At 38.1% G+C, this 16,830-nt stretch overlaps 1 protein-coding gene across 5 annotated transcripts in view; it reads right to left on the bottom strand.

The window, feature by feature from the left end:
- Positions 1-16,830, bottom strand: part of NUBPL (NUBP iron-sulfur cluster assembly factor, mitochondrial) — an 84,439-nt gene that overhangs the window by 48,848 nt on the left and 18,761 nt on the right. For 3 of the 5 annotated variants that reach the window (XM_065840184.2, XM_065840185.2, XM_065840187.2), the window contains 2 exons: positions 3,590-3,629; positions 3,408-3,498 (listed from right to left, as the gene is read on the bottom strand). In XM_065840184.2, the coding sequence (XP_065696256.1) occupies positions 3,408-3,498; positions 3,590-3,629 (131 nt within the window). The remainder of the gene's footprint in view (positions 1-3,407; positions 3,499-3,589; positions 3,630-16,830) is intronic. The other 2 variants (XM_071809388.1, XM_071809386.1) reach the window with 1 other exon arrangement.

Below are 16,830 nucleotides of genomic sequence, written 5' to 3'. Positions count from 1 at the left end.
ACAGAGCACTGGAACAGGCTGCCCAGGGAGGTTGTGGAGTCTCCTTCCCTGGAGACATTCAAAACCCACCTGGACATGTTCCTGTGCGACCTCACCTAGGCGTTCCTGCTCCAGCAGGGGGATTGGACTAGATGATCTTTTGAGGTCCCTTCCAATCCCAAACATACTGTGATACTGTGATCTCACCTATAGCCAGGCAAGATTCAGAGGAAGTATTAAGAGAGGTGAAAGAATTTTTACATGAAGATACTTGCGGCAGGGAAATGGGAACAGTTAAAACCCAGATAAGAGAAAAAGAACAGCCTGCAGTGTGAACAGGCATGTAGTACATCCAATTATGTGAACAAAGAAGTCACTTCTCAGCCATAACAAGACTTTGGATAATTTCAAGTCATGTAAACTATTTACCTGAAAGAGTTATTAACTTGTTTATACAGATTCAAATGTTCCATTAGTGTTTGCAGTTCACTTTCACTACAGGTAAAAAAAAATAATTTCCTTATTTATTTCTTGTTCTCTCAATAACTTATCACCATCCCTTTCTTTCTTTTCTATTGAGCAATACTTTTATTAAAAGTAGGATATTAGAGAATCAATCCAAGATATATTTTTTCATTTATATACTGATTTGATACACATACATCAATATATAATGTAAGTAATATAGTATACTAAACTATTTACTCTATTTTGCATTACAAGGCACATTACCTTCAAACTCTGTTTAAGGTAAATCATATGGGTTCAAGAAAACCATCCTTGTTCATGAGATATGGATTACCGGAGAAACACTAAGCACTAATTTTGGTCTTAAATATTATTTCCCATTATCTACCAGTCTGACACTATACAACACAAAGGAAGAAAGGTGGCTTCTCAGACTAGACATGTGGCTAAAAGAGAGCCTGGATTTAAAAGGTGGTATTTTAGCTGAAAAGTAATGTACATCCTGGCCATATGCAGGTAGAAGTGAAAAGGGACAAAAATGAGGTTGGACTCTGGATTGTGCTGAAAAGGCATTCATCAACCAAAGAAGTAAAACCAGAGAAGCACAAACATACATACTGCATGTAACCACATTCTTTGTCATACATGTATGTACGAAAGCACATAAGGTAAACATTTAACAAATGCATTTTCCAAAGTAAGAATTCCAGAAATTTAAATAAGCTGCAAGTTTAAGAGAAGCATTTAAATACTCATTACAGGCACGGACCAATTATGAGCTAACAAGTTAATGAGTTAACAAGTCCCCATTAATGAATTTGGAAACTAGGCCCTTCAGTGTTTTATTGAAGTATCTGAAGCACGATAAACTCTGGAAAAAAGATTTGTTCATACGGAAAAAAACAAACAAGCATCCAAAGTTTTTTACAGAGTGAACGCATAGTCCTGATACTCTTAATACAAACAAAAAAAACCCTCCACCATCTAACAATAAACACCATTATAAAATAGCATCAGTGTTTTTAATGCAAAAGTCTGGGAGTCTCTGTGTTTTCTATCTGGCTGACTTAATTATGCTAAGAACTTAATGTTTTATCAGCTTGTCTGAATGCACCAAAGCTCCTTAAACTTACACTATAGATCATGTTGCTAATTTAAACGGTTTATATGTAGCTGTTGAGGTAAAGCAGCTATCTTAAGACCAACTTCAGAAAGTTAAATAAAAGCAGAAGTATTTTACTCTTGCAAGCAACTTTAACCTTTCAAACAAGACCAATCAGAACATATAAAGAGAAAGCAAGGAAAAATTTCAAAGCCCCCAACAGATCACAAAACTATTTCTAATATAAAGTGAAATTACAGTGTCTTTAAAATCATTGCATGCTGTGGTCCTCTCTTGTTTAGGTGTCCAAGGCTGTAACACTGTTGGCTCTACAGTTAACCCCTTCTCGAGACTGACTAGTAACTATGTCAGAAGGCAGATCACAGTTTCTAAAACCAAAACAGCATGACTTAGTCTTGAAAATTTATTGGTTATTTGCTAAAAATCACCTGTATATCAAATAGAACCTGCTGGTTCTCATGTGAGCTTTTTTTTTCAAAGGAGGAAATGCAAATTACTTTTTCCAGCACAGATTTAAGACTACCCTGGTCATTGTGCAAAAGAAAAATGCTTGTGGGGAGAAAAAGCACTCTCAGGTAAACCACTGATGCCCCGAGCACTAACGGACTCTGTCTCGTTCCTACAGCATGATCGGCCAGCCTGGAACTGCTTTGTCGGTTGCTAGGGAGCAATGAGCTCATTACACAGCATCACCCACACCCTCTGCAAGGATGCTGGCACATGCTGCCCAGCCGGGGACACCACGGGTGGCAGTGCCAGCTCTGAGCCTGCCAGTCCCCGCTCTGCCAGGGTGGAGCAGCCAGTGCAGCAGGTGCTGAATTCCGCTCCACTTTCAAGGTTTTAGGCTCCAGTCTTTGTGAGCCTGGCCGACGCAATGCAACACACACAGAGGTCAGAACAGCCTCCCACAGCTACTGGCATGGACACCCCTTGCTTTAAAGGCCAAATCTAGACAAAGATGTTCTTCCCGAAATTTTGGCAGAGACATGGATTTTCTGACTAGGGGGCAGCGATTGTAACGGTTCTAAAGTCTGTGTTAGAGGAGAATTCAGTAAAAATGGGAAAAGGCTGAAAATAAAAAAATCTTCTTTTCAGTCATTAAGGGAGCACAAGATTTGGAGGCATTTACAGAAAATGTACAGAAACACACTGATCTCCAAGCTGTATACATTAAATCCCTGGAACGGATGTCAGCCATGAACAGTCTGGGTCACTTAAAAGTCTAAACATGCAACTTTAGTGCATTTTTTCAGCTGTTTGTCTCATTAGCACTTCACAGATCTATTCACAATAGGAGGAAAAAAAAAATCTGTCAAGAAATAAGAAAGCCACCTCGCTTCCATATGCCAAGAAATTTATTAACTAACAATCTATCTGCATTACACAGTTAGTGTATAATGATTCTCATGTACCTGTCATATGTCAAATGCCATCCAAGAACTCTCAGTGCTGGGAAATTAACAAGGACATAAGGGAATACAGCTGTAAATATACATTGATACCTATACATTCAAATCCTTAGGCAACTTCAAAATGCCCTTTTTTTAACAACTGCATAAAAAAAACCATAAAAAGCAGTAAGAAGGCAGGCAAATTGGGGTGATTCACTCATCAAATGCACAGAACAGCTCTATTTGAAGGGAACAGGTAAATGCAAAAAGCGTCAGCTCTCCCTCTTACCTGAAGTTAAGATTAAATTCTTTAGAATTTAAGACCAAAACTACAAAAAAAATCTCACAATTAGTATATGAAATAATGTTATGAACACTCATGTCAGTTAAAAGCATTTTAAAATAACAAATTTGTTTGAAACAAAAATATGTACTTAAGTCCTTACCTGTCTCAACAACTTTTCAACAGCTGACATAACCATGAGCCCCCTCCACACAACCGGTGCGGTCTCTTCTATCAAGAAACCCATAGACATGCTGAGAAAACAAAGCAAAAACATAAGCTTTCTAGCACAATACCAAAATACATCTGTAAAGAAGCTTGATTTAAATTAAAACATATGCTCACCATGCGACTCCATAGTTCTTAAGGGGCCTCATTAGATTTTCTAAAACGGAAGCAAACAAGGTTTTTTTGGGGTGGAGTTGGTTTTGGGTATTGTTTTTAGTTTTTATTAAAGAAATAGCTTACACTTTTTTTTTTCCTTTTAAGAGCAGTTTTCCCTCTCTGTTAAAAGCATTTGTCTATTTTTCCCCCCTCATTCCTTCAATATGTGTATATATCTGTCTATTCTATCCAAGAACCCGGCCTGACTTTTTCTTAGGTTGTTACATTTTACTGATTCACTTATCTTTTGCCAGAATAACAATGCATTTGCCCATAGCATAATGTCACTTTGTGCTGCTGAAACCAACTTCATCTATTTGCATGAAAACCCCATGCTGCGAGGCATAAATCCCCTGCTAAGCAGCCTTCTACTTCGGCAACACTTTGCTAAACGCTGAGTCATTTATATCAGAACAAAATCAAAGTCCTACAACACAAAGGGATTTAATTTTTTTTAAACTCTGCTGCTCACTAATCTCATGAATCAGAGGATCGTTCCCATTAACACACAAGTGGTTTGGGGTATTCTTCTCCTTGTATTAAGTCTGCTTTGGAACCCCAGAGGTGAGTTACCAAATAAAGCCGCCCCTAAACTATACAATGTCAACAGCTCCAGGTAAGAAATCCTGGCCAAAGTCTGCGGGACTTCTAAAATTTCTGTAGGAACAAAAAGATGTTTATTTGAACACTGCAGAGGTAACATCCTTGTCATGCTCCATACTCCTATGCTTTCCAGTGTCAAGAAAAAAAAAAGAAATGGGGAGGAAATATTGTAATTGTTCTGCTGGCAAAAGGGCAAACAAGCAGAAAGTAAAAAAAAAAAAAAAAGTACATTCAAAACAAAACCTCATAAAAGCCAAAGACTCCCCTTAATAGTCTCTGCCATATAAATCCACACCTTATCTCAAAATGGTGCACACACACAAAAGAACAAGAGGAATATTATTTGGTCCAGCTGGTTTATTTTATGAGCATGCACAGGCAGTAACCATTAGAAAAACAAAAAGAACACTTCAAGCTATAAAAAACATACTATAATACATATTTTGACAGAAAACCTTGATGTACCCAAGGTAAAAAACATATAGCTAGCAAAATAAAAACAGTGTGAATATAATGTGGTACAATGCTGAACTCCAAATTCAGGCAAAGTAACACCCAAGAGCACACAAATTGAACAGCTAAACTCGATAGATGAAAGCTTTCAAGCAATCAAGTAAGTGGGCATCCAAGCCATGTAATTTTGTAGAAATATGGCTGAAAATAAATTGGATGTTTTGGTTTATAAATCAAAAAGAACAAAACAGGAAGCTAAACAAATCACTTGAATGGCTATTGCATTAAGGAATGGGTATGAAACTGCTATGGGAAAAGAGATGGGCTTGGACTGATGCACTGCACCAGGGTAACACACCTCTTCCCTACTTCACAGCTCTTTTCAGACTTTAGTCAGGGCTTATTCTGGTGGCATTATACTGTCTAGCCACATTTCTAGGAATCACAGTCCTATTTCTCTCCCCTTCAGTAAGACAGTTCTGTTATGAAGAGGCTGATGACATTAGAACTTCAGTCTACAGCCATCTCTAGGCACCGCTTTGGTACCCCTGCCAACAACATACATAGCGCCACAAATTATAACACTGTTAGAAGTCTCAAGAAAAATTACTAAATATTTACCTATGAGAGGGTTGTGAAAAAAGAAACAGGAAAAAAAGTATCCGCAACATCATTCATTACTGTAGATTCAAGGTCTGCTTCATTTTTATCATGAAATAAGAATGACTTTAAGGGAGAAAAAATAAGAAGAGAGGCCAACCCTTGACTGCTCAGTACATGAGGTCCATGAACTGGAGGGTAACAAGAATGGAAAAGATGCATTTATTATAAAAGTTCACCAAAATACTATGCTGCTTCTCAGTTCAATCCAAGTGCTCTACAGTATGTCAGTCAAATATCCAGAAGGTACAACCTCAACACCCACTACCTGCATGGAGGTTTCATCTGTGTAGAGCCCAGACAGACACACTAATCTCACAGAACAGACCCATCTTCAGAGATCATCCTCAAAGTTCTTCACCGTGGTGGGTAAAATAGGGGAGTTGCTGTGAGTGCACAAACACTGACCAACAGAGTAGCCAAAGGGACCTCTCCGTTGTTAAACATGTGCATTGCTTATTTCTCAATGGCAGAGTTTCATTTTACAAAAACTGAATCTTATTTTCTTTGGTTAACAACAAGGACTATAAACTGCTCTGAGCAACAAGATTTAATCAAATTTATACAATGCACAAGAAAAATTCACAACCTGCTGTATATTCTGGCTATAATGTTCTTCATATTCTCAAAGCAACAGAAAATACTGTAGAGCATCCCACTGTGTGCCTACTGTTAAAAAGCATTCTTAAGACTATCTCAAATCTGAAGTGCTTCAGTGGGCTCTGGTAATCAGCCTTGTCTCATTAAAAGCAACAGGCATTCCTCCTCCTTCGCCCTGGGTCTCATGAAGATTTTCTAAAACATAACATGTAAAGAAGATTTAGTTTAATGAGATCTCAGTAACATCTCTAATTCCCATTGCTTTCAGAGTTAACACTTCTTTCTCCATTATCAGATGTCCACCATACCGCTCCAAAAATCCCACATGCAAGAAAACATATTTATTAAAATCACAACACACAGCAATACTGTGTCATCAAGAAATCAAAAAATATCTTTATTTACAACTTTGCAGTTAGCTTGATGACCCTAGATAAAATGGTGCTGTGTTTTCTCTAAACATAAGAATCAGATCAATAAGATCAACAGAGCACCAATGAAAGGTCAATAAAATGACTTTTCTGGTAGGATACAAGTAGGGCACTGGAAAAGGCAGATACTTGGAAATTCCTGACAGCATTATAGCAGATTGCTGATTTTAAAAGTCCTAGGACTTGTCTGAAGGCTGGATTGCTACTCATGTAGGGAAGAATGATGCTGAAGTCATTAGAATGGATCTTCCGCATTTGGTAATTTTTTTTAACTCTTTTTTTCCCCAGAAGCATCAAGCCTTGCAGACTATCGTGACAAAGTAACCGAGTCACTCTATTAATTTCCTCTAGAAAGCCCAACAAAGGCATCCGATGGTGGCCACAGCTTAGTACAGCATAGAATGTATGTAACAGAGCTATATGTAGTGTTTTGGCTGGGATAGAGATACATTTCTTCATAGTAGCTTGCATGGGGCTGTGTTTTGTATCTGTGATGAAAACAGTGATGATAACACAGAGATATTCTAGTTATTGTAGAGCAGTGCTTGCACAGCATCAAGGCCTTTGCTGGTCCTCACATCACCCCACCAGTGAGTGGGCTGGGGCTGCGCAAGGATTTGGGAGGAGACACAGCTGGGCCCAACTGACCACAGCGATATTCTACAAGATATGATGTCATGCTCAGCAATAAAACCTGGAGGAAGGAGCAACTGGGGGATGTTCAGAGTGATGACATTTGTATTCCCAAGTAACCATTACCCATGATGGATCCCTGCTATCCTGGAGCTGGCTGAACACCTGCCTGCCCATGGGAAGCAGTGAATGAAGTTCTTGTTCTGCTTCGCTTGTGCACAGCTTTTGCTTTACCTCTTAAACTGTCTTTATGTCAACCCACACGTTTTTGCACTTTCACCCTTCTGATTCTCTCCTCATCTCCCTGAGCAGGGAGAGTAAACAGCTGTTTGGTGCTCAGTTGCCCACTGGGGTTAAACCACAAGGAAACATTTTAATTCTTGGCGTAGTTTTCAGAAGACATCTGCAGAGCAAACATAGGCTTACATTCAGTCTTATCTCATCTGGTTAGCAAAGATCATTATTCCAGAAGATGGTGACATTATACTACACCTCCTTAGGAGGCATCATGCTGTTTAAGAAAAAGCAAAGGTAGTTTACAATTATTATATAGTATGGTAGTTCATGCAACACCCTAGCAAACCTATTCTGAGCCCACTGGCTGTGGAAGCCCTAACACAGAGGAGTAGCTCAGAGTTCTCGAGTGTCTGAAATATGGGATAAGTTAGGGTTTTTTACCATTTCAATGGCAAAATCCAAACATGAGATGAGAAGACTAGAAGTTCAGATTTTCCTCCCCCTTAAAGATTTTATATTGTACTCGGCTATTTTTGGAACTTGTCAATTTAACAGAAGATCAGAGACTTCCTAGAAAAATAACTAATTATTTTACTTAATGTTTGTCTTCAAAAAATCTTCACAATGGAAGTCACTTGTCTGTGCTAACTGGATTTTGGTCATCGAGCAGGAAAGTGGCACTTTGAGGTTGTTTTAAGATGGGACATCAATAGCTAAATCTATCAAAAAGTACAATAATTGTAAAAATTTCCAGTTAAAAACAACCTACTGACCTTTGCATGCAGATTTCCAAATGTTTCTGAAGACACTACCAATGCGGAAGTGTTTGCCAGCATAGTCACCACTGCAAGCTCCAGGCTATGCTCTGAGTACATCTGTTTCCCAATTCTTAATTTTTATACAAGCCACATTTCCGGAACATCCGTGCACCCAAAATGAACATTTTTAGCTAACAACATGCTTCTGAGGTGGGAAATTATTCTTACACGTTACAGATGAGGGAATCAAAACCTGGACTGTGAAACCTGCTCTGGGTTACTCAAGAACCCTGTGGATTTGAAGACCTGTGCTGTGCTCCCCCCAGGTGTGATGCTCCACTTACAGCATCTGCAATGTTGGAAAGCATGTCATGCACAACTGATAAACATCTAGGGGATCTAAACAGTTTAGGTGCATTGCTGAAGTCATGTATTTTCCCTTCAAATTCCCAAATATATGTGAAAGAATTAAAATTTTAAAAAGGAAACTGAGGCACAAACAGTGTACAACAGAAAAACCTGCAGAAAGTTACACTACATATTGTCTATAACACCCAAGTCTCCAAATAACATTTTAGCATCTTGTATTTAAGCAGCATATTTAAAAGTGTATTTCTGAATAGCTCAGACATTTAAGAATTCCTTCATTTTTCATAGTGTGTTATTTAAGTAAAAACCCACACTGTAACCCCTTTGCATACATTTATTAAAATTGGAGCAAGTTGATGTTTCTCCATAGTTTATACACAAGCTAAAGGTTTTGCTGCTCTTTGCACAGCTCATCATTAGCTGAGGTTTTCATGACAAACTGCTATTTTCCACCTCCTCACATCCCAGTGACATCTCACCGCCTGAAACACAGATTGCATGGCAAACAAAACACACCACGCTAGTCAGACACTACAGAAAGGCCTGTGGATTCCAGTACATTAAACAAGATTATCTGAGACAAACTCAATTAATGTACCATACATACAGACAAGCTGAAATAGATTTTCAGCATGGTCACTTGTAAAATCTGAAAAATTTTTGCATCATCTGTTTTTTAATTGTGTACAATTTCATGCTGCAGTGACTACAGAATACTCAATCACAATCTAAGTTAGGACTCCAACTTACACAGCACCTTCTGTTCATCACAGTAAACAATATTATTCTCATATAGCCGCTGCTATGCAGAAGTATAAGGAACTTAATTGCTGTTTGTTTTGAAAGTCACTTCTCAAGATCACTGTTCTGTGATAGGAGGATCCAGGTTCCAGTTAAGGACACAAAGGCTTCAGGCTATATAAGGTTTACAGCAATGGGGTGTGGGGAAAACAAGGGAAGCAAGGAGGGAAGCAAGGGAGGTATCCCAGAAAAAAAAAAAACTGAGACTAACCTATGACAGAGGGGAAAGGATGCTGTCACCAGAAGGTGGTCAGACTCACAAATTTTAAATCATTGTTTTAACTGCTTATGCCAGAAGCCCAGAATATTCTACGGCAAGTGACAGACTAATTGAGACTTCAAGCTTGATTTCACACTGTGTTATAAAAGTTTATTTGCAGAATTGCCCCAGAAATACTGCAATTTGTATTTTAAGCTTGAAGAGCTCCACACAAGGAAAGCTGTGATTTCCCATTACACCCCACACTAACTGTGTTATCTAACCACAAAGGCATCACAAATACTTAAAAGCAAAATAGCAATGAGACTCAGAGCATTATTCAAGGCTCACAGTTCGACTTTAAGAAACAAATGCATAAAGAAACGCAGTTTTTTCCAGAAGATTTGCTTTTCATATTTAGGCAGTCCCATTGTCTGAGTAGGTTTTCTACTTTTTTTCCCTCCTGATAGACTGCAGAGGAAACAAAGCTCTGGAAGACATTTTTCACTAACAGAACTGTTTTGCAGATATGACTTCATCAGTTCTACCTAAAAGCAAAAGAACTAATTGCTTGCTGGAAGACTATACTTCAAAAGCAAGCCTGGCACAAGTAAACAGCACAATAATTTAGTCATATCTTTGTTACATTTTAAAGCTTTGCTGACTCGTTAGGCTTAGAATACTAACACAGGACTAGTTTTAAGTCTCTTGCCATTACTTCCAATCACAAATGTCTTCCTAACAATCATCAAAATAAACCATATTTCGAAAAGCTCTCAGATCCCCAGGGAGCCAAAAAATTTAGTTATAGTGCATCAAAAGCTTTATTAGACTAATTTGGGCAGGTTCTTTATACCCACAAAGAATAAAATAGGCTAACAATACATGTTCAGTTCAAGGCTTCTGCCCCAACACACAAAAAAGCTCTGGGAAGGCTCATGTTATCTGAAGCACCGACTCGCTTCTGTGAGCAGGGACTGCCCAGGTCAGACCCGTAACAGTGAGACAGACAACGGGACAGCACGACAGGGAGAGGCAGGAACCCCAGGGGCAGACGGTCCCTACGCTGTACCTTCCACTCAAATATCACTTCAAACAACGTTCCAGTCAACTAGAGTTAACTGATTTTGCTTTCAAAGCAAAGCTGTGGAACTCAATACATTTGAGTCAATCCAGCCTCTTCAGGTTCAATATTGTAATCAAAACCCAAAAACCAAAAAAAAGTAGCTGAAAAGACCCGAAAAAAAAACCACTGTTCAAAGGATTATCTGTAATGAAAAAAAAAAATACCTCAAGTGCCTGGACACTGGTGACAAAGATGAAAAGTACACTAAACTGGTTGATTTTCCACTTTAAAACAATGTGTTTCTGTGTATATTAAATATTCCCTTTTGCATTCCACATGAATCCTCTCATGCATCCTTCTGTGACTTTACTTACAAGTGGTGAAATTAGAATAAAGTTCTGTGTACTTTACAAGTTTATGACCATCAACTAAAGCAAAGCAAAGAGATGCTGGCTTTCAAACTCTTGATGTCACTTTTAGCCTCTGGTCAGTATAGGGAAAGGATCAAACACATTTTTTCTATTTTTGATGTTTTCTGTTTTGGTTTTTTTATTCTTAAAAGTCACTCCATTGTACTGTAGAGAACAGGCAGGAAAGAGGAAAAATACAGCAAGAAACTCACAGGGGAAAAAAACAAAACAAAAAAACAAGAAGACAAAAAATGACAAGGTTAATAACACTGAGAAAATTCAGAATTAGTTACAGTTCTTTAATTTTATTTCTAGCAGATAAGAGAGATGGAAACATTTACTCCTCTGAAAAAAGCAAAAAGGTACATGTGTTCAGTGTACAAACAAAAAAATGAATAACTTCTTTTGTTCATGTATGTAAAATGAAATGTGTATCTATCATGTTACTTCATAAAACTGTTTGGCAATTTAATTCCAATTTGTATAGAAGTTGAACCAGAAAAACCATTTGTATGAGTAAACTCTATAGTATAATGAATATTTTCTAGCCATAATCCATATCAGAACATTTATAATTACTGCACTGCAGGATTAACAACATGAAGAGTAACACACTTCCACTTTCAAGTATTTGAAATATACTTTTTTTCAGGTGACAGTGTTTCAGTAATTTATATTGCAATAGCATTTAGCAAAATTTGACTTGCTGTTTTTCCAAAAGACTGCTCTCAGTAAGAGGCTTTATTTACTACACGTCTCATACTTTTTTGTCTTACTTTTTTATTTGGTAAGTATGAATTTATGTATAATGAAGGATAAAATTTTAATAAGTTAACTGTCTAGAGGTTTTTTATTTTTTAAACAGCAGCTAACAACTGCATACCTATAAATAATTCCTTGCAGAGCTGGGTATCCTCTACCTCCTTTCCCTTCCAAGTAAAGGTCATCAATTTTTTCTACAACTAAACTCTACAAGAGCTGAATTAATCCAGTCTGAGGTTAATTGTTACAGGTTTGAGGGCAAAAGTCAAGGTCCAGAATAAAATACTTAACACTTCAGCATTCTGTTCATTTTCAACTACATCATCACATATGAAAGAGCCTCCAAAATACAAACCACAACTAATTACAACATTCTAAATGATTATTTTGTCACATGTAAGACACACGGAACTACTCCAGCCATCCAGATAAACTGGAGTAAAGCATCACCAAAAGTAAAATACTGGGTTTCAGTTTAGACTTCTTTCAAAACAGAAATCAGTAAACCGAATCATTAGACTACACGCAATCTAAAAATCACTTAATCACAAATCAAGAGATAATGGCAGTAGCAAACAATGATTTTTTTCAAAGGAATTGCATTTAATCTTTGTTTAAATTGTGATACAGTTCCACCAGTAAAGCATGATAAAGGCAACTTTGAGAATACAAGCTGTATTTTTAAAATTAAACCCTTATGTAAGATCAAGAAAGTTCTTCATGGTTAACTCAGTAACTACCCTACCTATGTAACATTTTCTCTATTCCTTAAAGGGATGCACCACAATCTCTTGATACAGTTATTTCCAGCAGAACTCTACATTTAAACAGTCACAATAGATTCTATTTTATACTATCACTTTCTGTTAGGAGATTCTGTTTCACAGTCTAAAGAGTAGCAGACATGTAAATGCGACCCAGTGAAAAAACACAGATGTCCATTTCTGACTTTAGAATTTTATCAGTAATTTCATTACTACAGCTCCTGCAATATTATTAGATTCAATGGGGTCAGACACAACTACTGCTATCCTTCTCTCAGAAATTCCAAACTTAGAGAACATATGCTCACTACCGATCTTTTGAATATACTGTTTTATTAAAAAATAAAAAAAGACACAGAGAATATCATAAAATGGCAAAGCTTTGAAATAATAAGAAAGCACCCAACTGTCATGAAGAAAAAAAGCCCACCAGAACCTTCACAATAATTTAAGTGAAGAAAAGTTATATTTATCAATATCTTTTTGGCAATATAATAGCTTTTGCTCTCTGCCAACTAGTTCAAACAGTAGATTGAAAAAAAAAAAAAAGAAAAAAATAAGTTATGTAGTTCACTAAGCCAGCAAACTGCTTTTAAGTAAATTATTTGAGGAAATATAGGTAATGCTTTTGTTACTTGTGTTATAAGCATTGTTCTGTGTATACACTGTAGTTGAAATTAATATTTATTCCATAGTTAGATAATCCTCCATTAGCTAATAAAATTCAGTTGTGAACTTATGAACCAATTTTTCCCTGACCATTCAGTTAAAGTATTTTGAATGACACTTCATTAAACCTTAGCAGCCTTCCCAATGTAGTATAGTTTGCAAAATTACATTAATGGAGTATCTTCCATTTATACAGACTCTCTCCTCACTAAGAACTCCTAATTAATTTTTGAAAAATTATAACATAACCATAATAATTTCTACTCAAAAGTAATAATTGTTTCACGGATTTATTCTGTATGGTATCAGGGCCTCCTAATCCCTTTTCAACTGCTACATGTGAGAAAAGAAATAGATATCACAGTGCAAGAGTCCTCAGAACCTCCCAGGATTACCTTACAGATTTATTCTCAAATCCAGGCCTCACACTGAAGACAACAATAGACTTTAAACACTATTTTTCATTGCTCTGCTATTAAAAAAAATGTTTTAGCTGACTTATTGTTAGCTACAGATTGTTAATGCATTGTATTTAACACAGAACTGCCTGATTTTGCTCAGTTACTGCATAAACAATATTTGTTCACAGTTTATGTTTTATTATTGAAAATGTAGTAAGAAATAGGAAAATAACACTAAACCTCAGCACACCAAAATGCAAGGGTCATATATATTTTTATATCTATACATGTATGTATATATATGCACCTATGATGAATCACTTCCTTGCAAGCTCTTCCTATCTGTCACAGACTAAAGGAATTCTTGAAGTTCACAATCAAAGCTTCCTATGCCCTCCAAATTCCTATTTTCACAATGAAATCATCTTAACGTCAGCTACTTTGCCAGCATTTTCATTGCTGTTAACTCTACAGCTTCACCAACTCACGAGTTACAAGCACACAGAGAAGTGAACAGAATTCCTGAAATACAAATTCTGTACTTGTCTGAACATTAGTTTCTCAGTAGATGTGCGTAATGTGCCAAGCTTTTGAAATACACAAATTTGTTTTCTGTCAGTTGAAAAATTAGGTACGTTCTTAAATCCTGGTAATATTTGCTTGTACATTTCACACAAATGTAGAAAGAATACATTTTACCGATCAAAACGTTAGTGCTTACAAGTGAACAGCAGCGATTTCAATTCAGGGAAATCCTCCAATTTCTTTCTATTACATTGAACTATGTATTTTTAACAACTCCCAAAACATCTTAAAACAGAAGCTTATAGTGAATTTTCAGTTGTATACAAAAAACATATACAGTCACTAAAATTTATATACAAACAAAATTGAGCTGCCCTAATATCTGACTGAATGTACTCTTAAGTTCTTGCATTCCTAGCAAGGTAATTTGTATGACCATACGAAACAGACTGAGCAACTTGCTTCTTATTTGTGGTTCATTACATGGATTTAAATTTGGTATGGACTGAAAAAATACACAGCAAAACGTATAAGAATTTCAAACTTATCTGATCAGTTTTTCAGATAGCGAGTGGGGAAAAAAAAAAAAGGACAATCAAATTTTTACTTGATCTCCTTTAGAAAGGAAAAAGCCAACATCATATAAAAAGGCAAAGAGGAGAGAGATCAAGAACACCACAATCTAGTTCCTTTTGTGCTTGTATTGCATAACACACTTCAAATGCAAAATTCATCAGGAAAGAATCTGTTACAGGAAAACACAGCCTGTGTGACACACACCCTCGACAGGGCACAAAGCACAGGAGAACACAAGAAGACTTCCATTTGTATCAGGAAGTCAAACTCTACTGATGATACATGAGAGGGTTCATTTATTTATTACACAACAGAATTAGCCTTTGACTCCAAAAAATAAAACCAAGTGCCCTCAGTCTCTCTTAGAAATTAACCTAAATGAAGTCCATATTTGTAAGCCAGGTATTTAAATGCAAAAAGAACTCAATTTGACAGTTGTCTGTATAAGCACATTCGAAAATATGCTACCTTTTCTTTATCCAGAGTATATGGCATGTGGCATAAGGAGACAGAAGTAAGAAATCTTCAGTTGGCCACTAAATAATTTTTCAGAGGCTAATGTTGCAAGCTCAACAACCTCCCTTTAAAGACACTGGCACTGCTTCATTCTGTATGCTTTATACAAAGCAAGAATGTATAGAACAACCACCACCACAACACCCATACACCTGCACAAATTAACACCAGTTACAAATGCACATTCTACAACAGCACAGGAGCTGTAGAGAGCTGGAACACCTCTCCTGTGAGGACAGGCTGAGGGAGCTGGAGTTGTTCAGCCTGGAAAAAGAGAACAGTCCATCCAGACCTTTTTGCAGCCTTTCAGTACTTAAAAGGGGCCTATAAGAAAGATGGGGACAGACTTTTTAGCAGGGCCTGTTGCGGTAGGACAAGGAGTAATGGTTCTAAACTGTAAAAGGATAGATTCAGGCAACATAAAAGGAAGAAATTTTTTACAATGAGGGTGGTGAAACACTGGCCCAGGTTGCCCAGAGAGGTGGTAGATGCCCCGTTCCTGGAGACATCCAAGGCCAGGCTGGACAGGGCTCTGAGCAACCTGATCTAGTTGAAAATGTCCCTGCTTATTGCAGGGGGTTGGATTAGGTGACATTTGAAGATCCTTTCCAACTATTCTATGACACACAAAGATCATGGCATGAAAGGAAGTGGAAGGAATATTTAACTTTCCTTTTACCTAGTAATTGCTACCCACAAACATTAATAGGCATTGAAAGTTTATTATTTCACTGAAGCCCTTTTATGTCTTGTTTCATTTGGTACATGTCCTTAGTCCCTCCCTGTCAACAAGTGTTGCTAGTTCATACTTTCTTCAGTAGGATCCTAGTACTTTTCAATATGTAGGCACTGCTGTGAGCTGACCCTGCCTGGACGCCAGGTACCCATCGAAGCCACTCCATCACTCCCCTCCTCAGCTGGACGGATGAGAGAACATATAACAAAAGGCTTGTCGGTCAAGATAAGCGCCACAACAGATCACTCAGCAACTACTGTAATGGGCAAAACAGACTCAACTTGGGGAAATTAGTTTAATATATTACCAATCAAATCAGAGTAGGGTAATGAGAAATAAAACCAAATCATAAAACACCTTCTCCCCATGCCTTTCTTCTCCCCATGCTTAATTTGATTCCCTTGAGCTGACTTCTCTACCTCCTCCCCTGAGTAGCACATGGGGGCAAGGACGGGGGCTGCAGTCAGTTCATCACACATTGTTTCTGCAGATCCTCCTCAGGAGAAGGACTCCTCACACTCTTTCCCTGCTTCAGCCTGGGGTCCCTGCCATGGGAGATGGTTCTCCTTCACAACCTTCTCCAACATGAGTCCTTCCCACGGGCTGCAGTTCCTCCCAAACTGCTCCAGCCTGGGTCCCTTCCATGGGGTGCAGTCCCTCAGGAACAGAGTGCTCCAGCCTGGGTCCCCCCCACAGGGTCTCGAGTCCTGCCAGCAAACCTGCTCCAGCCTGGGCTCCTCTCTCCATGGGTCCACAGGTCCTGCCAGGACCCTGCTCCAACACAGCCTTCCCACAGGGTCACAGCTCTTTTGGAAATCTACCTGCTGTGGCATGGGGTCCTCCACAGGCTGGAGACAGCTCTGTGCTTCAGGGTGGACCTCCATGTGCTGCAGGGGGACAGCCGCCCCCACCATGGTCTGCACCTCAGGCTGCAGGGGAATCTCTGCTCTGGCACCTGGAGCACCTCCTGCCCTCCTTCAGTGACCTTGGTGTCTGCAGAGTTCTTTCACATATTCTCACTCCTCTCCTGCAT

Source organism: Patagioenas fasciata, chromosome 5, assembly GCF_037038585.1.
Source record: "Patagioenas fasciata isolate bPatFas1 chromosome 5, bPatFas1.hap1, whole genome shotgun sequence".
NCBI lineage: Eukaryota > Metazoa > Chordata > Aves > Columbiformes > Columbidae > Patagioenas > Patagioenas fasciata.
This window is presented reverse-complemented; position numbering and strand designations above follow the sequence as displayed.